Consider the following 24,474-nt stretch of genomic DNA (forward strand, 5'->3'; position numbering starts at 1 on the left):
CCGGTATATTTGTCATAACTTAGTCTGTGTCCAAAAAAATACCTGAACTAAATCATTAGTAAAATTCAAATTTAAAATTCTGAAATTGTTTGTTATGCCATTGAATTTTGACAAGTTTAAGATAAACAAATTATAATACAATCACATCTATTTTAAACCCCGTCATTGGCATGCCGCGGGTTATGCTTTTCGATTATAGTCAAGGATATTACATATATAAAACCCTAAATTGGGAAGTGTTCCGAGTGATGAACTATTTAGGTTGGCAAAATCTTTCAGTTTAACCTATCGGTGCACCTGGTCTATGCTCCAAGCTTTTAGTGGAGTCCGAGTTCCTCAGTTACTTTTGTTGCTTTGTACGTATTATTTTGTTTTTTTTTTTTTTTTGTTTTTTGTTGTGTGTCTGTTTTCCATGTCTGGCCTTTTTTTCCTGCTAGAATTCCACTAGAATATTGGTTCTCTTGATTACTCTTCCGATCATGCAGTTCAACAGATGTCTGGAGTTTCCAATTACTTTTTTATGTTTGACTTGAATGTACATGTACCTATTAACATTGGATTCAGGCCTCTCTCTAAAACAGTTCTATCGAGCATCATTGTATGTTTTGTTTGCATTTGCAACAGGTATAGGGGAAGATTTTGGTAACATCAAACTCCGCAACGTGTTTTGCCACTTTTCCTAGCCTATTTCCGTTACTGGAAAAGTCAAGGGAAGACTGCGGATAGTTTCCGATTATTATTTTTAAACACAAAAAAAGTAATATAACAGGATTAAAAGAAAGGCCTGCGCGATCTTCCATTATTCATGTTAGTCTCTTCAAAGTTTTTCTTACATTAATACAAGTATATATCTCAGAGTGATATCCGAGAAAAGATTTCCTTCTGCTACCTTGTTAGTTTATTCTCTTGTCGGCTGCTACTATCGGCTACATCATAACGCACTTTGGGTTTCCAATGACTTGTGAATTACCCAGTCTGTCTAACGACCCCTAATTTTGATCCGAGCAGTGTCTAATTTTTTCCTGATTTTAAACTTTTTCACCCACAAAACAATCAAGTGTTAAAATTATGTTATTGTATTATTTTAGTGTATAATAAGTGTGCTTTTCTATTGGCAAGTAATTAATGACATAAGACGCAAGGGTGCCTAAGTCTGAGAACACATAAAACAAAGAATTTAGACAATAAAAAGTTCTTACTTTGAAGATTTAATAGAGCACATAACGAATGGTTTAAGCACTGCTTTGTTTATTAACTAATAACAATATCTTATTTCAAAGCATACAGGCAATAAATTTAGTACCAAAAATATTTAGCTAAACTTCCTAACTACAGCATGCACATTTTAAAAACTTTCACAAAAAAACAGAAATGTGGATCAATACCTTTATTCTTCAGAGTCATTGATTGTTAATACCGTAACTTCGTGAGCAAAGACTATTGGAAATGTCTGCCAGATATAAATACAGTGATGACACTATAGATATTTAATATTAATAAAAAAAAATGAGACTGTTATCTGCATGGCAAGTGAATAGGTCGGCATTTCTCTAGATGAACAACTTTAATAATGATGTATCACATCATGGTAGTAGTTGAACTTACTGTGATACATATAAAGTGTAAGATACATGTAAAATCTTCTCATAATCAAACAATCAATCAATATAAAGTGTAAGAACTATTGTTTGTTAGACAACAATTATTGTGGTTTGTCTGTGTTTGATCAAACCATGAATTCAAGGTTCAAAAATATTAAACTCCATTGAAAATGTTAATGGTCATATCATTTTTTAAATGCAAGACTTCACAAAAATATTGAGCTGGCCACACTAATTGGTACCAATATATTATGTTTCTTTTAGTGCTGACAGTTTAGCATTTTACATCTATTCAGCATTTAAAACACTTGATAAAGAATATGATATTAAGAAATTGTTGTATGTATCATATAAAGGTGCCCTAAAGGTAAAAACATTTATTTTGTTATTTTGACTTTATTCCTAACTTGGAAATTGCAATCTGCCCAGTGATTAACAGTCGATTCTTAACAAAATAACAATAACAATTTAATCATCATAGGCCTTAATCAACCAATCAGTTCTCTATTAACTTTGCTACCTCAAACAATATAGCGCTAATTCATATGAAGTAAAATAAAATAGATATTTCATAAAGAAAAGAATATCACTTTATTTTGAAAATGCCCGTTGTTTTATCTGAATTTCTCAATTATCTAAGAGTCAATTCCATGAAACATTGTGTTTTACCTGTTGAAATTATCAAAATTAAACACTGCTTTCCAAATTTAAAGGACAGAATATGAAAATACAATGACAAATCTCTAACGAAAACAATACAACCATAAAAATTCAAATATTGTAAAAATCACAGAAACCTTTAAAAAGTGTTTGTAATGATTAAACAACAATTTCATTACCATTCGTAGTACTGGAACTACTGCTCATGCCATGTTGAAAATGAATACAAGTAGAAAGTACAAAAAACGTACATTTTGTTTATGGTATAAATCCTCAGATTCAACAGAGATTCAGATCTTCAAAAAAAAACATCAAGCACATGATACCTGTTCACAAGTAACTAAGCATATTAGCACAACAAAGAACAATTTAAAAATAAACAATGTGTGCTTAAGAATCAGAAATATACATGTATAAACCTAATACCTATCACAGTTAATACTAAAAGCATTTCATATTGCATAATATTAAAAAAAATGAATAATTGCAGCTACTTATATAATGAAAGAACTGAGAGGTTTAGAAACAAATGCAAGACTAACATAGCAATGGTGACATGAAACATTCAAATATAAAGTTATCTAATTCTTTTACCAGATTCTTTAGTCTTGTATACATGCACTTGTGAGTGTGATTTGTCATGGGATCATGGAACTGGCACTAAAATTTGTTTCATAACCTTAATTTTTTCATTTATAAACAGGAATTTTATTCAATGGCCCCTTCACGTTCTTGCCTCATAAAAGTTGGACACAAAACATTCTTGCACAATGTTTTTAAAACCCCTCAGAAAAAAAAATAAAAGTAAAATAAATGTCAAGAATCAATTGTTAATTTAGACATTGTATTCAAGCAGCGTGGCATAATTGGTTTTGTCTCCTCCATAATTAGCATTGACAGTGACTTTTACACCTCTGCCATAGTGCTTATCAAGGGGCACTTTTCCTTCCCAGACTCCTGGCTGGCTCTGTTGTAGATGGTGCCAGTCACTATCAGCAACAACGGCCACTGCTTCTGCTCTTGGGATTCCAATTTTGAAGTTGACAGTTGGAGGTGTGACATCTCTATGCAAAGACAAGGGCTCATACATATAGCAGCCTTCCTTCCATTGTGCATATTGCTTTGGGAAAGGATAGCTTGCACGAACAATTTTCTGGCAATTTATCAAATAGTTGTACACACCTGGAAGCTGCTGGCTTGGATCACGAGTTGGTATGGCATACAACTGAAGCTTGTAGAAGCCTGTTGCTGGGATATGAACTACAAAGCTGACAATATCTCCTTGTGTTTGAGTGAACACGAGGTCTGGGTGTTCCTTCTCATCATCAACACCAATCAAGTTGGCTGTTACTCTCATTTCAGCGGCCGTGGCAAATTGGATTTCAACAGAATTTGTTTCCAAATGAATGACTGAATCATGATGACTAAGGGTATTCAAACCAAACTCATTGAACTTAGGTTGTGGCCCAAGATACCCATGAGGCAATTTAGGCAAGGGTACAGTTTTGACATCTTCATGACATTCGATCAAATACTGGGCAACATGGTATAGAGTTTGGCCTTCTACAGATGGATCATTGGCATATATCTCTAAGCCAAATTCGCCCCTGCATGGAGCAGTGATATTGAAATATGCTGTATTACCAACTACTCTATTCATGATATAACCTTCTAATTCAGAGTCACTCATATCATTATGTTTTAATTTTGCCATGAACTGCATTGGTTTAGGTATTCTAACTTGTAACTCCACTTTACCTTCCCTTGTCAGAATGGTGGCCGTGTTTTGATACGACTGAAGGCCATACTTGTAGAATGCTGTACCAGGGCCCCAGTTGAGGTATGCACATGGTGGGAATGGTTGTGGAGGTGGTGCCATGACCTCTTCTTGAACAATTTTGAATTCACAAACCTGTGCATAAACATTGTCTTTGTTTTCTTGTGTATCTTCCTTAGCATATATGTAGATAATGTATGACCCCTTCTCTGGTAACCGCAATCTGAATGAGGCTATTCCACCAACACTTTCTTGCATACCATATTTATTCAATTTTGTACCTCTATATTCCTCATCTCCATTTTCATACTGAATAGTAAAGTTAAATGCAACTACAATTCTATGAGCTGGATATCTCAATCTGATATTAACCTCTCCTCTTCCATAAATGACAGCAGTTCTGTGACTAACAAATTCTAAACCATACTTGAAGAATTGTGGCTTCATGTGCGGCATGCTTTCGAATTCTTCCAGTGAGACTGGCCTTTCTAACAACTGCCATTTACCATCTTCTGGGAAATGAGTGTAGATAAGTTGATGAGGATCAGGCAAGAAGAAATATTCATCAAGCTGATAATGGAATTCTTCATGAGTTGTTTGTTTGCCTATGATTCTTCTGGCTGCCCAATGACAGTCTACAAGACACCAGGTTCCATAGATGTAGACAGCATTCCATGAATGTTGGTTGGTACCTGGAGTAAAACTCTGACCAGGTCTGTAATCAGCACCTTTGGCATAGCCACTAATGATCTTGGAATGAAGTCCAGCATAGCTGAAAACGACAACATGGTTAAATTACTATATATTAATACATTTGTAAAGGCTATTAATTAACAAACAAACTACACAAGGAAGATGTCTACTTCTAGTTTTCATTAGTTTTATATGTTTTTGTTATACTCTTTAAGCAATCGCTGTCTCCTTTTGGATAAGTCTCTTGGGCTTTCAAGCTTTTGATAAAGTTACCCATGATTTCGCCAATACAATTATAAAGAACACAGTGTGGGAAACCACCGCTCACCAGCTTGCCAAATACAAGTAGATGTGTATTTTGGCAAGTTCTCATTAACTTACATTCGTTAATTTGGCAACCGTCATTGGCAAGTTCCAAGGAAAGTTAACCAGCCAACAGGTTATTTAGTAAAACATCCCTTAACATCATACATTAAAAATATGTTCCCTACATTTTGAGAAGTTAAGCTTGAATATGTCAAGTGAATTTTGGCATGATATGCACAATTTTATTGACTTGTAAAGCATTCTTTACGATTAATCCGAATAATCCAGTCCCTCTCCATATCCGTCTCACTTCACTCTTGAGGAGTGATCGTAGGGAACGTAATATTATGACTGGATTATTCGAGTTATGTTTATGATCTGCAATTTTAATTTCCGGTAAATGGAATGTGCCAAAACCTACGCGACAATCCCGATCTCGTATTAGTATTCAAACGAAATTATCTTTGTAACTTCAGATTTGTTACCTTGCAAATTACTTGCTTATTGTCAACATAAAAATGAACAAGAAGCAAATGATTAACATTTTCTTGTTTCATGATTTTGAATCTGCTGAAATATAATTTTATTTTTAAAATATGAGTTCAGAAATGAAGTACTTATTTTGTTACTGTAAAGTACATAAAAAACTTCAATGGGAGGGAATATTCCAAAATGAAAAAGTTTTTGATAAATTTAAGAAAACAAATGAAAAATAATTGAAGAAAGAAAAATAAAGGCAGAAGATAGTCAAATCCAAGAGAAAACAGAATAGTACAGAAAAAATGGTTTCCCACACTGTGAACAGTCCTCAATACAATCATGAAGACAAATCAAAGGTAAGGTTGACTTCTCATATGTAAGTAGAATTTCTTTTAAAAAAGTGAACATTGGCATATCATATATTCAGTGCAATTAAAAGTACACTGTAATTGACTTGTCAGTAGTCAAGGTATATAAAAAAGTTGCTTTTTGTTTCAGCTTAGTTTTACTTGTTTAATTTGGTTTGATTATTTTATTTACATGTAGATGCTCTTTCTATCTCAAAAAGAAAAAGAAAGTTGATATGGGAATAATAGACTCCCCACTTTCCACATTTTCAAAATGAAAAGGAGCCATTACTTTAGACTAGTAAATGCAAAAAAAAAACAAAATCTTTTGTTCCCTGAATAAAATAGTCAGGTCATACCAAAACTCGTCAAATCCTACATAAAAAATAGTAAAAAAACATCATATTCTCAAAAATGTTATTTAAAAATTTATTTATGAACTAATTTAAAGTATAAATATTGATACATGACTCACTTGCACATTGTATCAAACACCATAGCATATGTGGTCTTCCCTGTCTTCAATCCTAACAGGACTTCCTCTGGACTGTCTTTCTCAACATTATCAAAATGCATTTCTTTCAGGTTCTTAGTGGCCAGCCACCTGAAAATCACTCTAAAAAGAAAAGAGATATATGCATTTACTCGTCACGCACACCATGAAAGCATATATTACATTGTTGTGCTTTGCACTTATTTAAAATACAGTATACATACACTAGTAAAGGAAATATATCTACACACATAGTAAACTATGTAATAAAGAGTTTGGAATGTTTCATTATTTAGGTGTAGCTGATATCAATTAAAACAATTACAAGAACTATTTAAGTTGGATAGAAACTCTCCAAGACACTCACACTTAGTACTGAAGCCAGGATCCCCTGCATACAATTCAGAACCTGATAAAATTTTCAGAAATGTTTATCAATTATGTTATATTGGTGTAATGAGTAACTGGTAAGCTTCTTCCAATGGCTGTTTCAGTACAGTATGGCTTAAACATAATCTGCTTAGCAGTCATACCTGACTTTTTCTATTTCATTTGTGATATTCTTGGAGTAGATCAAATCCCAGATCATATCTCTGAAGCTTGAGTGCTGACTCTTGGATACCTGTTCAAAAAAGCACAACCAGACGTGTTTACTATACATGCCAGTTTAAATTTACTTTTTCTTTAAATTTAATAAGCAAAATGTATTTTGCAATTTATTTTTCTTATAACAAATGCATTGAAATTTTTATATTATCAAGTTGGTAGTGTACAAATTTTCACTACTTTAATGGTAAGCACAGAATGATAACTTAGAAATATATATATATTTTTTTAAATATGATCAACTTAGTAAATTTGTATTCATTTGACCTAATCCATGACAATTAGCAAAATCAATACTTCTATATTATTGCCTTTTTGGATTAGAGGACTTACTGAAACACTCTTTAGTCAATTACTTCCTTAGGGTATATATTTAAGTTAAAACTGAAAATATTTGGGAGTTTTTTTTGTGCTCTATATGATCATAACATTTAAAAGCAACTTATACCAAGGCCATACCTGTATAGCATGGTCATCTACATTATGAAGGACTTGTCTATCAATAGCATCTAAAGTTGGTTTTGGTTTGGTGGCAGGTGCAGGTGCTGGAGCAGGAGCTGAAGTCTGTTCTGCTGTTACGGGTTGGAGCTGGAATTCCTGGGGTGGAGCAGGTGGTTCCTGACCCACAGATCTCTTCTCAACTTGAATTGGTGTAGTTGTCTGGGGGATGTTTCCTACACCTGCTTGTTGTTGCTGGGGTACAATAACATTGCCTGCCCCAGGGGTAAATCCTTGCACACCCTGGCCTTGAGGTGCTCCCATACCACTGTACACTGCTTGTTGTCGACTATCTGGTACGGTACCATAAAGATATTGCTGCTGTAGGAGTTCTGGAGGTGGTGGAGGCAAGTTCTCTAAATCTACATACCCTTGGTCTCCCAGTGACATGTCATTAATACCTTGTGTCACCTGTGTAACAGTAGAACATTTATTAGAGATCATGACTGAACCAAGAATGTCAATAGACAAAATTTATTACATCATTACATGAGCAAATTGATAGTTGTGGGCAAAACTTTTTAACAGATATCAGGTAGTAGTTTCATGTAGTTCATTTACCAGCTTACCCTTATTGATACAATTATGTAATAATCTTGTTAAACTATCTGAGTCAGGATAATTCACTTATCAAAAAGTTACAGTATGTACATTAAGTGCCAACATTAACCCTCAATTCACATACTTGTGGTTACACTTACCCCAGCAGTACCAGGATAACCAGCCTGGCTAATTGTAGCTTGATGAGCAACTGGTACTGTACGTCTCTTTGGAGCCTCTTGGTAGAAAGCTTTGTTTTGTTCATCAGGAGGTGCATAGTGAACAAAGTATTGACAGATATGGGTATAGGTGTCTCCATCTTTGGCTGGATCATTGCCATAAATTTCCAGACCATATTCACCCTTAGCTGGTAACTGGACTGAGACTAGTACCCTGTCCCCTTGGTCCTTTTCACTAATACATTTCTCCAGCTCATCATCTTTCATACCAGGTTTACGTAGTTTACATAAGATGTAGGAAGGTCTTGTCTTCTTGAACTCTAAATTAACTTTTCCATCACTAGTAGGGATGACAGCATCTTTGACACTGGGTTCCAATCCCATCTGATCAACTGGTACCCCAGGTCCCCAATTACTATCAGAGCAGTTGGGAAGAGGAACTGCATCTGTAGCAGCCTTATCAGCATTGACTTTATATTCTGCTGATGCTGTGAAGACATTCTTTATTCCAATGTCACCTGTCAACAGCTGGGCAAAAATAGTAAAGTAATAGGAACCAGACTTTGGAGCTCGAAAAATGAATGTTGCTTGGTTATGTTGAGTTTCTTGCATTGCGTAGCTTTTCAGTTTCTGTCCCTGGTGTGTTTCTTCATTTGTACCACAGACGGTAAGTTTATAGGTGAAGTTGGTTGGTTTGACAAAGCCTACAGTCAAGGCAATTCTTCCATTCTGTGTACCAACAACCCCCTTTTGGTGGGAGATGAAGTACATTCCACACTTGAAGAAGTATGATTTGACTAAAGGTAAATCTTCAAATTCAGGCAAGGACAAAGGTCGGGACAACAGTTGCCACTTCTCATTCTTTGCCCAGTGGCTGTAAATCAGCTGTTCTGGGTCAGTCATGAAGTAAAAGTCATCATATTCATAGACCTGTAAAAATGAACATATGTAAGAGATTCAGTTTCTTTTCTATATCAACATTCATAAGAACTTCTATGATTTAAGACAATACAATGGTAAGCACTAACAACCTACTAATGAAACTTTTTAAATATGCAATATCTGTACAGTGGATGAAATTATCTGTTGATATAGCTTAATGATTTCAAAATCTAGTGCTTAAAACATAAAAATACCATGACCATGATTTGGTTAGTACATTTTACCAGTATTACAAGAGTAAAACTAACTGCTGACAATGTTCTTCCATAGCATCATTTTAATACAATATACTACAATGTAGATTTATGTCACTTTTTCTGCATTTTGCTTGTTATAGCCACCATGCATAGTTTCAATGTTATTAGTTAAATATTTTTCATTCATTAACTTGGTCTTTCTTTCTACTACATAGATAATGCCTAGTTATTGTGTTGAACTACTTGAAACCTTGTGAGCAGTTAATCCATGCTAATTACCAACTACCGCCCAGCCAAATTAACACCCGACTACTGGCCCAAATAATCTGCTCCACTACTTTAACCAAATTAAACAAAGATAAACAGCCCTGATCTGAAACTAATTAGTTTTCTATATATTTTGTCATGCAGAGGTTTTAGTTAATAGTTTTGAGTACAGACAGGCATAAACCAAGGATTTGTATCGGAGAATTTAAAGTGTAAAGAGCTAACTTTGATAATGAATTTTTTACTCCTGAGATTCTAATTTTAATTACCTATTTTGGAAAGTTCATCATTAAATGTCATAAATATTGTATGTACTTTTTTCATGAATCCAAACAGAAATAAAGGACCTCTCAAACCCTATGGATACATGTACAAGTATTCAAGTTTTTGTATAACTATGCATGTTGGAAGGACTGGGCTTATATAGCATTGTAGACTGAGGTTTTATACTATAACAATGCACTTAAGAAATTATATTATAGATAATTGAAGTATTTCATGGTAACCTCAAATTCTGTTTATTCTGACCAATCTACAAAAGAATTGCTTATAAGTTTTTTACAAGCTTACTTCTATATGTTTTATTATATATTATTACATATTGCTATAAGAAAGGGGAGAGAAAAATTTACCATCAAATAGAATGGTAGGAGGCACATTTCACAAAATTCAGTTGAGTCAAAAAGAGTTGAGTCAATTGTAGGCATTAGAAATAACAGTTACTTGTAGAAAAAGACGGAGACATGAAGGTATACATTAAATTAACAGTTTAATACCTTGTTTGAGAAACTAGTAATTTTTTACAAAGAACTACTTATATGCTTAATAATTAGGTCACATGATTAATAATGCAACTGTTCTATCTGAGGAGTCAAAATGTATTGACCCGATGCACTGGTGGTATATTGTCAGTGACTAAATATAGCTTTCTGTTGTGATGTCACAATTGTTACATTGCATGAAGCTGTAAAGATGTGCCCTGCTTCCCAAAAGTTGTAGAACTTTTGCCATAAAACATTTTTTTCTCATATCCTTTGTGGCAGTAGTAAGACAATAAAAAAGCATGGACTTGTAAAACTTTCATATCTAATTTAGGCACAAACCAATGATAATACTTGTCACAGCCTAAAATTTTCCTGCTGTTCTCAGCCGTACCTGTATATTGATTTTAAATTACTTTTATTTTTCGATATACCTTGTTTTAGAAGCTACTGAATGTTTCAGAGATGCTAAGAAAGTTTGATTCAAAAAATGTTATACAATGTAATATGTTTGGATGAACATGTACTTATCCCAGTTTTTTTTAATTGAAGTATTAGTTATTATTTTTCTGCATTTATAAGGATAATTTTTTATTTTTTAATTGATACGATGCAGGGATTTGTTTTAATTATGAAATTGAATCATTCAAAGCATGCAAAACACATAAACAAAGAATAAAATCATAGGAGCTTGGAATTTTTTTTTCCAAAAGTAGATCATTCAGGAAAATAACAATGGCATTTTTCTCAAGGCTATATAGCTTACCTGTACACGTCTACCCTAAAATTAGGATGGGCAATCAACAAATGATGGGCAAAACATACAAATCAAATGTGCAGGTAAATACAAATGTATATATATAAACAAATATGGGCAATTCAAAAGTGTGAAGTAAAAACATAATTCAGGTACATGGTTTGGTTCCATTAAGATGACCTTCAACTGAGATTTCCTTCAAATCCTGAAGTTCATTCTCAAAAGTTCCAAATCAAGAGATCTTAAAGGTTGAAAGAATGGATTTAAGGAAAACCTCAATTAAGATGTCTAATGAAACTCAGCCAAGAACTTATCATTCAAAACATATGTGAAGTCATAACTTGGGATTCAAGTCAAAACTCTGATAAGTTCATTCAAAACAAATCATGTTAGCTCTGTGTTTACTTTTTGATTTCTTAGTACCGTCTTTCTTTTCTGAAACAGGAAACAATTTAAAATGAATTGTAGCAATAAGGCATGCAAACAGAACCTATATGCTTACAACATAAAACTCAGTTTCATGACTTGACACAAAAACTTTTTTTTCATTATCTGTTGTATCTAACGATATGGGAAAAAAAACTCTTTTGTAAATACATGTAACAATGACATTTTCAGTTAACGATTATTGGGAGAAAATGTTTAAACTATATATATTACTCAATGCTAATTAACCAATTATTTTGTATAGTGACATGATTTAATGCAAGCAATATTCTACATATTTAGTATTTTTTAACACACCGCTAAAATATTTTCATATTTTCCAAATATGTTTTTTGATTCAAAATTGATAGTTGAAAAAATCTAAAGCATTATTTGTAATACAATATTCACCAGTATTATTCAAATTGGTATGATTGATGAAAATATTGGTGTGCATGTATTTTTCATTCAAAATATACATATACATGGTACTTCTCTTCAAAGCCTTATCATCACTGACTGACATATACAAGCATGACATAGGACATCTGATTGATAATCTAGCCTATTAGGGATGGTGCAAAGTTGCAAAGGATGGAATGAAACAAGACTAATTGCTTTTACCAGACTGTATAACTGCTATATTAAAAATGGAAAGAGTTTCATTGAATTACCTCCCTTTGTATATCTTAATATGAAATAAGTTAAAATTGCTTACTAAACAATATAAAAGCACCTTCTGAATACTAACATAAAAAACTAAATTTCTACTGTAAAAAGCTTCCAAGAATCTGAATAATACTCTATAATTTCCAATGGCTTTGTGACACCTACCAGATTTTCTGGCTGATTTTTCTCCGAAATAAGGTATCTGGTAGCCCAATGTGAATCAACAAGATACCAGTTGTCATCAATGTATACTGCATTCCAGCTATGGTTGTATTCACTTCCCTTGAAATTGTCTCCAGGACGGTAATCAAGACCTTTAGCAAATCCAGTCAGCACAGCACAATACAATCCAGAATATCTGAAAACATTTAAATACTGTAAATACAGAAATTATTGTGTGAATATTGAATATTGAGTATTCGCTATTTTGGCCAAAAATAAGAATTTAATATTTCTAGCAAAAAATATCCTGTATCTGAATTTAAAAATCTAAAAATACATGTTTATAATATAGCAAATTTAAGCCAGTCACATTTTTGCAATAAAACAAAAACAACTTTGCAATATTTACAGCACGAAGTAATGAAAACAAAAACCCTATCAACCAAAACAGAAGTATACTAACAAGTACCATCATATCCATGTAGTAATCTTGTGCTTACAATGTATACCACTACAATGACCATCAAATATGACTGATTTACTTTTTATCTATATGTGATGCCTAGTAATAATAGATGATACAATCAGATAGGCCAATGTATCCATTTGTTCATGTCAGTCCTTATTCTCAGGTACAACAAAAATGAGGTTACAGTGTAGATGCTGACCAATACCTACATGAACATGCATACCTGTAAATACCCATTTTTGTTCAAGTTTATTGGTTAAAGTTTCTACAATGATACCATTCTAAACCTAGCTCAAAGAAAAACAGAAATCTGCAAGTCCTTTCTTTTAAATTTCAAAGCATTTTAAACATAAGTAAATTGAATTCCTGCATATACCAAACTTTAGCTTTGTTAAGTCTGAAAGGAACTAGTTCCACATGGATTTTAAAAATATATACATTGCCTAATACAGCAACTTCCCAAATGAACCATTTTTTTTCTTCAACATAGTAACTGAGGAGTCAGGTCAAAATATTTTTTTTATAATTCTTCAACCAATTCACTTTATATAGTAAAACCAGTCTAACTAAAACTCTTATGAAGCAGATCAATGTGTTCCTTAGACAGCTGAATTGTTTACCAAGATCAAAATGCATTAAAATAGGCAGAAAATGGGTTTCATAAGATGTGTGGTTCACACAAGTTTTTTTATTTATTCAAGTTTTCAATTGTAATCAGTTAAAATTAATTCCTTCTTTACAAAACTTACATACAAATATTTTTTTTTATTTATTTTACCAACATACATGTATGGCCATCTCTGTTAGCAACTATTGTTTTTTACTGTCGATTCTTTCAACAGTGGGATGCACTATATTTCCATTTCATTAATAACTACCTGATGCTTAATACTTGTATTCTGACAGCTTTGATTTAGTTGCTGAGGTAAACATGACTTGACATTCACTTAATTGCCAATTTATAACATTTATTTCAGACTTATGACTTTTAATCAATAACTTATCTCCCCCAACATTGCAAGAAACCCTCATGGGGCCTTCAAGAAAATTTCCCAATACCACTAATAATTTCACATTTGATTAAACATTTGACATGCAGATGTAACTCCTATCTGAAAGATTCATTTGTTATGACCAATGGTTAGATGGTAACTGATATAGTCCCCTACATCCATGAGATAATCTGATTGATATTCAGTTGAATCGAAAATCAATGTTGTTGCAGACTAGTTTATCTTTTACAATACAGATTTATATTCTCTCCCAACTCTTATAAAAGTTGAAAATAATGCCCCAGACCATTATACAAAATATAGTATTCATCATTGTAAAATTAATCGGCTAGGTTTCTATTTGAAAATTTTAAGATAAACAAACTGTAAAGTGGTGGGTCCAGGGGGTGCCAACCCCCTTTATATTTGAAAATTTGTCGTTTTTATACGTAAAATTGTCAAAAAAATGTCAATTAATGTCCTGGCAACCCCCCTTTTTCTGTGCAACCCAGGCTGACACCCCTCCTTTTCAAAGTGTCTTGATCCGACCCTCCTGTAATAGCATAGCAGTGACCTCTAAAACTGAGGAAAGACATCTACATGTAGTACATAAATAATGTTGCAATATAGAAATCAATACATCAGAATTGTACTTTCGTTTTTATCTGCAAATCATAATTATCTCCTCAGAATAAGAGGCAATGATAAAGAATTTATACATTCTAAACTTATAATTATCTTCCACCTTGCTCTAAATGACTGCAGATAATTTTTGTGATGAATGAGCCCCATGCAGGTCCGGATGTCAAAAGAATAGGCCTGCAGCAGCGCTAAGTTTGTTGTAAAAAGCGACTAAATAGTGCTCAGAAACCTGGCCAGGAGCTAGGCGCTCTGCCCACAGAGCAACTGGTATGTGTACCCCAGGTGGTGGAATGGGGTACCCCTAGCATGTAACATGCTGGGATTGTCAGGCTATGATATGGAAAACCTGACCGCAAACCATAGTGGTGCACCGTGTTGGGAAAGATGCCATGTTCCTCGCATGTTAAAGAACTCTGCTGTGGTATTCGATAGGAGTAGGAACTTTTGCGCTCCGCCACAGGAGGCTAAAATTGCCTGACCCTACCCATCCCTCCCTTTTATCATGTGGCAATCAAAATTTGTCGACCCTATTATCCTTGTGTCCCATCCCTTCTTTCATTTTATCATATCATGTTCATTTTATCATCCCATTTCATGTTCATCGCCTGAATATAGCTGAAATATTGCTGCTCAAGCATAAAACCCCAATAATCAATCAATCAATCAATCTTGATGAATCAAGTACAGAGGCAGATCCAGAAAAAGGATTCTGGCAGTTGGAACAATTTACTTCTACTGCACAAAAATTGGGCAAAAATGAGCTAATCATAGACTAAGATACTCTTTGAAAAAAAAAACTGGATCCATCCCTTAAGGTACCAGTATCGTATTGCATATCCCTGAGCGGGTGTACGTCAAAACATGGATGCCATAAAAATATAGTGCATTTTCTTTTTGCCTCTCTACAAACTAATGTTTTGTCAAAAGACATGAACAATGACTTAAAAAATAGAGCAAACATCACACTGTAAGATGAAGAACTTTTTTAAAAGAAAATCTAACATAATATCATAAAAATGTTCCACTGAAAAGGTTGGTTTGGTGAGTGCAAAACGAAAGTGAAAGTAGGGAAAATGGCTATTTATAGTTCAAGACTACTTTTCTGTCCAATCTTCGTGGACTCACCCTATTTTCTTTGCGGGAAATTATTTTTTCACATGTCCTTAGAAATGCTACATAAGTGAAAGTTTTATTGAATCAATTTACATATTTTTTAAAAAATCCTAAAAATATGCACTTCACTATAGAAGTCTATGGGAAAATTAATACGATACTGAGACCTAGTAAGCCAGTTTTTCAAGTAAAGTTGGATATTCAGCAAGTGGTCTTTACCAGCTGAAAAAGTAGTACCCCAATACAGGTAACACTTTTAAGATGAATTAGCCAACTTTTGAACCTGATTTTTTATGGTAGCTCTGGTTTTTTGCATTTATAGTTAATTTTTACCAAATTTGGAAATGCATTTTGTTTTCATGAATTTGTAGGATATCAGTTCAATAAAATTATTATCTTGACTATTTATGATGAGCATATCTATATTCAGGTAACCTAAAGCAAGTAATACTCCTGCATAAAGGATAGTTTTTAAGTTACAACACATTTTAAGTATGTGGTTAGGACTTGAAAATAGTCATTTTCCATACATTGCCTCTTATATATGAAAAAATGAATATTTTTTTTATTTTTTGTTTTTCTTTCAAATAAATAACTAAAATGAGTTGCCATATAACTGTGTGGTTGATTTAAACACAGAAATGTCACAAAAGTCATCAGCCAATTTTTTAGTGGACTTTTTTCAGTGGTTCAAATGGACAGATTCTAATGCGGCAAGAAAAATAATGGTGTTTTTTCATATAAAAACTGAATTTTTTCAAAAAGTATCTAAAGCAGACAATTGTTATTATAATATTTATACCAGTAAACTATATTTCTTGCATCATAGCTATCTGTTTTAAAGAAAAAGTCCTTTTCCTGTCACATTGAGGTCCATTTGTATCTGCCTGGGGTACCAAAATGGCTTAAAATCTGTATTTTCTGCATATGAAAAGCTATATTTTTTTAAAACTATGATATTGGTATAATTTTTTCTGGATTTATTATAATTGAAATGACCATATCTATAGTTTAAAACAGTTGGTTGTACCGGTCATTATACTTTACTTTAAACAAGAGGCTCCCTTGAGTTAAAGACAAAAAAGGAGGTTCGGATATTAATATTTCCATATATGGAACTCACAAGTGGGGATTAAATAATGATTTAGAACTCATAGTACAGCTCATGTATCTACCATGTCAGAATAAACCACAAAGTTGCTTAGTTTGATTAATACAGCAGCTTTTTATCAAAAGTAATATTTTCTGGCTAACATTGAGATATTAGTCTTATGCCTGGAATAGGGTACCTATATAAGAATTTTAATAGAAAACTCATGTTTGTAGCAGGGCAATGATATTCTGAATTTTCAGTATGGAAATGAATACTCTAGCAGAAAAACAACAACTTTTAGGATTATATTGAAATGTTTATTAGTAATAGGTACCAGTATCGTATTGCATATCCCTGAGCGGGTGTACGTCAAAACATGGATGCCATAAAAATATAGTGCATTTTCTTTTTGCCTCTCTACAAACTAATGTTTTGTCAAAAGACATGAACAATGACTTAAAAAATAGAGCAAACATCACACTGTAAGATGAAGAACTTTTTTAAAAGAAAATCTAACATAATATCATAAAAATGTTCCACTGAAAAGGTTGGTTTGGTGAGTGCAAAACGAAAGTGAAAGTAGGGAAAATGGCTATTTATAGTTCAAGACTACTTTTCTGTCCAATCTTCGTGGACTCACCCTATTTTCTTTGCGGGAAATTATTTTTTCACATGTCCTTAGAAATGCTACATAAGTGAAAGTTTTATTGAATCAATTTACATATTTTTTAAAAAATCCTAAAAATATGCACTTCACTATAGAAGTCTATGGGAAAATTAATACGATACTGAGACCTTAAGTATATATATTCTTGTTATTTAAATTGAACACCAATTGTTATTATTGTAATAGTCCTAGGGTCAAACTTTGAACAAAGTGTAAATATATTCACTAACATTATTCAGCAGCTGAAGAATTTCATTTTTTCTCAATATTTAACAGGCAATATTTATTTACTACATTAAAAAAAGACCACTTAATTTTCACGGGGGCTAGGATTTTTTACTAGCATTTTTCTGGCCCATCTTTTGCCCATGAGAAAAAATAATTTCACTCCAAAAAATTCTTGCCTGCAAAAAAATCACCCTTAAAACATAAAAAAAGTCTATACCTAAAATGTTATAATAATTGGTTTTCATTGCAAGAAAATTACTTTCAGTTCACTATATTTATCAAGCTTTTTTGCCGTGTTGACTATTTAATAGTTTTCACTGAACAAAATAAATAAAGTAAAATAAATAGCTGGCATTGCATTTAAATCAAATAACTTCTTTCACCATTACCCGCAAAGTGTTTCAAAGATCCTGGCATAAGTGCCTTTCTTGTTTTTGAAAGAGACAAGTACTTCCTCCGGTGAACCTTTCGATACGTCCTGGAAACTGATGGTGTACATGTTACGTGATGTCATCCATCTGAATATGGCTCTGAAAATACAACAAATAAAATAGAAAATAAAAGGAGGTAAACATCAATGCAATATTAGATAATGACTTATCCACTTCACTTTGCAATTTCATAAAAAGCTACTCAGTCAATTTTATGCTTTTGCAACAATAATATCACAGGAATACCAGGTTAATTCAAAATTCCTTGTGTAAGAGTAGGATGATGGGGGATAACTACAGATTGATTGATTGATAATAGTTAAAGTTCTATGGTCTGACAGATATTTCATACACATCAGTACAAGAATGATTTAACAATGGAACAGATCCTGCTTAGTACTGGTCTGATACACTGAGTTGGATCTTTATTGTGTTAGCTCACAGAAGCAACAGCTCTGATGTAGGCATGTCACCCCATTTGGACACATAATTATGACTCCTAGTCAACCAATTGTCACCCTATACCCTTAAATACCACATGCTGGTGCAGAAGAAGTTACTACCAATTGTAAGTCTTTGATGTAACTCCGCTTGAAATTGAACCCACACCCTCCCTCACTTTAGACAAGCATGCTGCCTTGAGATCACTTAGGGCAATTGGGGGTTAACTACTGAGGGTTCTTCAAAATAACTAAGTATACTGTATAAATCTTCCATACTGATCATATTCATGTTATATGAAGTCCTTTGAAGAAACCCAGATGCTTTTGTTACAAGAGGCTCCCAGGAGCCTGAATCGCTTACCGGATTAAAGTTTGTCTTTCAAGGGCAATAAATTTGACTAGGAGTTGTCCAACAATTTTGACTCAAGAAGACTTTGGTAGGACTATCATTAGGATCATTTCAGCAATAGAAAGTTTTTCTTTAAGTTTCAAAGATATTGGCTGAAAACTGTAAAAAAAAACCTGTCATTTTTTATCTTTCAAGGGCAATAACTCAGTCACCTGACAACTTTGATCCCTGACGACTTCTGAAGGCCTTATAATAAGGGTCATTTCAGCTATGGAAATAATTTTGCTAAACCTAACAGTTTTGGAGATATTTGTTAAAAACTATTGTCTGACCCCTTTGTTATATTTTTTTGGTAACAGCAGCCATGTTTTTCGACGGATCAAAAATCCCCATAACAGTTCTATGTACGATACCCAAAGGAACATTCATACCAAGTTTGGTTCCAATTGGTCAGGTGGTGTCAGAGGAGAAGATTTTTGAAAGAAATAACATTCAAAATAGCAAAAAGACGTTGAAAAAGGGCAATAACTCTGACATGTCTTAACATATCGAAATGAAAATTTATCCACAGATAGATCTCATCATGCTGAACACTTTTACCTCATCAGAATTTGGCTAAACCTAACGATTTTGGAGATATATGCGAAAAACTACTGCCTGACCCCTATGTTCTATTTTTAGTAACAGAGGCCATGTTATTCGACGGATCAAAAATCCCCACATCAATTCTATGCACAATATCCCAAGAAACATTCACACCAAGTTTGGTTTCAATTGGTCGAGTGGTGTCCGCGGAGAAGAGATTTGAATAATTGTTAACAACGATGACGACGGACGCCAAGTGATGGCAATAGCTCACATGGCCTTAGGCCAGGTGAGCTAATAAACCACATTGTCAACAACTAAATAATTAAAGCTAAAGTATTTCTGCAATAAGCACTGAGGTAGAAAATAATTTTATTTGCTTCTAAATGACACCAGTAGCTTATCTGTCTAAAAATCAAGTCTTTTGAGATTTTAAAATATTTAATCTTACAAATGGATGTCATTTTATTTACTCAACTATTTATAAGCTTATTATCAGACTAAAGAATGACTGGCCAGATGATTTAGGTCATAGATAACATAATGGGTTGCCACATTTTATTATCTTCCTTAACTCAGAACAGGGTAATAAATTAAGAACATATCACTAGAGTTAAATCTGATTTTAAAATTGAAAAATAATTACTACATAACTCATGTATCACCAAAATTGATACCAAACTTAGAAAAAGTAACAGCAAATTAGCCATAGAGACAGATAGATTCAATAAAACTAAATGTGAAGATAGAATTTTGCCTCTATGTAAAGAGATATTCAGAATGAATTTCATTTTGTCATAATATGTCGAACGCTGTCAAATTGTAGAGAATCATTTTTTAATGAAAAAAGCTCAGTTGTCCCTTCTTTCAGTAATATTAATGACCAATGTAAATTCAATTATATACTCTCTTCTGATGAGTATGACATTACTAATATTATTGTAAATGATATTAGTGTGATATACAACAACAGATGTGAAATTTTGAAAAACTGAAGTCAATAGTGTAATGTTCTTTTATTATTTGTAATGATTAAATAAAACTGAATATACATATACATTTATCTATTCAATTTTATCATGGTCTTCAATCATTCAGATACAATGTACAATGTGTATATAAAAATACATGATATTATTTTCCTTGAAGAAAAAGATACTTTGTGTAATACAAAATGTTCTTATATTTTCTCTTTTGTTGGGAGGCATGCAAACAAATGTCTTTATTCTCATGTTATGTATGTACTTTATATGTTTGATATGTAACTGTATGGGTTTTATTCCAATATAAATTAATTTGAGATAAATACTGTAATCCGATTGGTTAAAATAATTTTGTTATATCTCAATGGATAAAAAAAAATATTGACATGCCCCTATTCAGTTAAATTCAGAGCTATTTTTCTCATGTTCAAAGATAAAAATATGTTTCAAAATTAATTTATAAGAATTGGCAATAATAAAAATTGTGTCTGTTGAACAATAAAATAAATTTGCCATGTGCATATTTTGTTTACTGCACTTTGTACAACAATCTGCACATGTAAAATTTATGTTATTATTCAATAAACAAAATTTTTATTATTGCCAAATCTTAAAACAATTCTGATTCTGATTACTTAACAAGCAGGGTACCATTACAATTTATGACTACAAATTTATTTAGATCAAACTGACAACAGAGTGGTATTCAAATACATAAATCAGAAGAAACATCATTTTTACATTATCTTAGACAAACATCTTTCCCTTAAGTGACTATATTGGAATTTATAGACATATATTAAAGAAATGAGCATTTCTACTTTGCTTTGGTTGTATTACATAAACTAAACTACTAGAACTTCATTGGAACTTCATTAGATCTTATCATTTTGTACCCCATCATTGTGTGGTATTATTTCAGCCATGCATGGCTGAGATTATAGGTCCAACTCCTAATGGAGTAGTACCAAAGAGTTGCAACTTGTGTGGCATTTCAGAAGAGTGATGACTGTTTGGCTCATAGTCAGAATAATATGTCTGACTAGCTTTAATTGATCTACACTTCATGTTAATGATACATGTATGTTGTTTTGTCAATTTACATGTAGTGTGTCCTCAACCTTTCTGTTGAGATATTAAAGAGACAAATAGCCAATTTACTTAATATGAATGTAAATTAAAAATAAAACTCTGTAACATACATGTACATCAAATGTAACCTCTAATATCTGAATACAGTTTTCAAGTCTAAAGTGCACTAAAGCATATAATTGCAAAATTTATCAAATTTAAAGTGTTTACTTTCAGAATATTCATAAACCAAAACTGGCCTTGAAACCAACTGATCCATATACAACAGCAGATTAAGTATAATATAATTCCCGCCAGAGAATTCATTGAAATGTTACATCCTGCAGTTGGATTGGGTGGGTTCATTGTTGTATAAATTATCTGTTTTTACTTAAAATATCTCGAAATAATACACCTGTGATTTTAAACATGACAACCATGTATAACACACTCTGGATGCCATAAATTCATGTTTATCTCAGTTACAAGTTGACAAAGATATTTTAACTAAAATTTTATTGCAGATGCATTTTATTCATATGTGCACAAAAATTAGATTTTAACGGTCATTTGAGAAGAAAGTTCTTTCAAATCTAAAAACTAATAAAACTGCAGGATTTTAATGTTCATTTAATAGCACAGTTGTTTCACATTTCAATAAATCCACATTTCAGCCAGTAAAGATAAGACTGACATGGTGTTTGGACCAATTTCAGTTACGAAGAAAATAAAAAAACATTATTAACTTGTCCTTAAATGATTGTATAGTGCTTGTGAAATATCAACAAAGTGGACCTAGACTGACAATATTCTGTCCTTTTTTAAGGTTTACAAGGTACATATGTAAATGAATATAACTAAACATGTATATCCTAATGATCCAGTGATTTGGATTAGAATTTAGAGGATGGGCCATTTATTAAGTGACCTTCAGAATTTCAATGGGTCATACTTTAATATTCTTTGAAGGGAATTTGAGTTAGATGGAACATTTTTAGATGGAATGTGATACATGTAAATGGTGCATGGCCCCCTCTAATCCCAATGACTGTGATTCCATTTCACATTTTACCTACAACCAGGAAGAGCATGCCAAAGAAAGTTTTGAGATGTTTTGAATACCTTTTCCCTCCTACTTCACATGTATATTTCACCAAGATTGACAAATTATCTATCAGAGATCTGTTTCAGTCATTGACTCATTACATTTCACCACTTTCCATGACACATCATGGTAAAAAATAATGAAAACCAATTGGTATGAAGCTGAGAAAGCAATATCTGCTCCTACTATATTATCATTGTTTTGGGTAAAATCCAAAACTTTCAACACTGACGGAACTGCTGTGCTAATTATACACCTGAATTAATGTAAAACTAATGTAGTACAGTTGCATGATCTGTTTCATCAGGGGCAAAGATTCTTAATTATAAATGAGGCAAATGAAAGGGAGAATGGGTCACTTAAAACCATGAAAACATGGACCTAAGTGAGCAATAGAAATTCTTGATTGTGTTATATGAATACAATCAAGTGGAATAACAATTGAATGTACTTTTGTTCAGAACTCTTGTCTCAGACCTTAGCTTAGAAAACATGTACTTAGGTTACAACTCCTTTATTAAAGATGCATGTGCCTGTTTGTGATATTTGATACACCAAGACAGGGAAAAATAAATATTAAACATAAAGACTTATGAAATTATCATTCTTATATATTAGAAAAAAATTATATGTTAATTATTCCTTCAATTTTAACCACAGATACATGTACATGTATGTACAAAGTAGTACTGGCACAATGGTTGAGAAGAAAACTATGGGAAGGGCCATTTTCAGGATTTTTTTTAACTTTCAAAATTTGAAGGTGCCAATTGTTAACAAAGCATATAAATTTCTTTTATATGCAGGGGCATTTTCTGTTAGAAGGATATAATGGCCCATGCTCCCTGGCCTTCACAACCCCTACTTGTATATTCTTCAAACAACATGTAACAATCTTTCCCAATCCAATTTAATCAAAGTTGTTGCTACAAAACCCACAAAAATGCTAAGAAAAAAACACTTGACCCCACACAGTGAAAATGGTTTAGACTCTTTCAACAAAGACAGCATCAACACTTTCATGGACCTTTTGAGATAGGGATAAAACATGCCACTGAATACTAAAACTTATCTGATACTTCCATTTAACACAATATGTAACTAATTAAATTAATCCAACCAAGCATTATATCAAAGACAAATCAATTAAATACAAATTTATATCATCTACAAAGGAAGCAAGATTACTGATCAATCATACACAAAACCCTACAGCCTTGAAATTCCAGGAAGGTTACATACATTGTACATTTTTTCTCCTATTGGCTTGTTTACATTTTCACAAGAACAGATAGAAAATCTGTAGATTGAACACACACTACATTCCAAATCTATTAATTGTTTAAACATTGTTTGAAATCTGAGAGGCTTGCGACCTAAGGTACATATAAGTACTGTTGTTACTGAACTACCTCTTTGATTGGCATGTTAGAAAGAATGGGATAAAGAACAAGACTGGATTATTGCACTTAAACTTAAAGCTCAAATTATATTGTATTACAATGTACATCATAAAAGGCATCTTTGAAAAGAATTTTTACCTATGAAAATTAACTCAAGAAATGTATACAAGACAATGAACCAAGAGCATACATTACTTGATCCAAAAAGAATTTCAAAAAAAAATTAAGTTTGTTTTTTCCTACAACTATGCAGGGCTCCCTCAATTCCAAAGTTCACGTGGGTATTTCTCCTACAAAATTCAGTGAATCAAAAATGCCTACAAAATGCAATTTGGGTCAGTAGGAGTAGGAGTTGTGCTTAAAATAGTGTGAACAGACTACAGATGGACAGGGCAAAAACAATAAGCAACATTTCATAGCAATTTACATGTACATGTTAATCTATTTTTACTTGAAGTATAGTTTTGGGATAATACATTGTTACACTTGTCACTTTCAATCCCATTTTCACAAAACTGTTACTGTACATTATTCAAATG

At 32.6% G+C, this 24,474-nt stretch overlaps 1 protein-coding gene across 13 annotated transcripts in view; it reads right to left on the bottom strand.

Annotated features, from left to right (window-relative positions):
• Positions 1-1,231: 1,231 nt before the first annotated feature.
• The window catches only part of LOC148621681 (uncharacterized), a 31,675-nt gene continuing 8,432 nt past the window's right edge, over positions 1,232-24,474 (bottom strand). For 7 of the 13 annotated variants that reach the window (XM_088576300.1, XM_088576305.1, XM_088576303.1 and 4 more), the window contains exons 4-11: positions 17,955-18,095; positions 12,365-12,557; positions 11,510-11,539; positions 8,163-9,110; positions 7,423-7,872; positions 6,891-6,979; positions 6,340-6,480; positions 1,232-4,810 (exon numbers count right to left, since the gene is read on the bottom strand). In XM_088576300.1, the coding sequence (XP_088432426.1) occupies positions 3,097-4,810; positions 6,340-6,480; positions 6,891-6,979; positions 7,423-7,872; positions 8,163-9,110; positions 11,510-11,539; positions 12,365-12,557; positions 17,955-18,095 (3,706 nt within the window). In that variant the 3' untranslated portion in view covers positions 1,232-3,096. Of the gene's footprint in view, positions 4,811-6,339; positions 6,481-6,890; positions 6,980-7,422; positions 7,873-8,162; positions 9,111-11,113; positions 11,129-11,509; positions 11,540-12,154; positions 12,170-12,364; positions 12,558-17,954; positions 18,096-24,474 lie in introns of all 13 variants that reach the window. The other 6 variants (XM_088576311.1, XM_088576313.1, XM_088576314.1 and 3 more) reach the window with 4 other exon arrangements.

The sequence above is a fragment of the Perna viridis genome, chromosome 3 (genome assembly GCF_037379345.1).
Source record: "Perna viridis isolate PV_CMFRI_1.1 ecotype Kerala chromosome 3, ASM3737934v1, whole genome shotgun sequence".
NCBI lineage: Eukaryota > Metazoa > Mollusca > Bivalvia > Mytilida > Mytilidae > Perna > Perna viridis.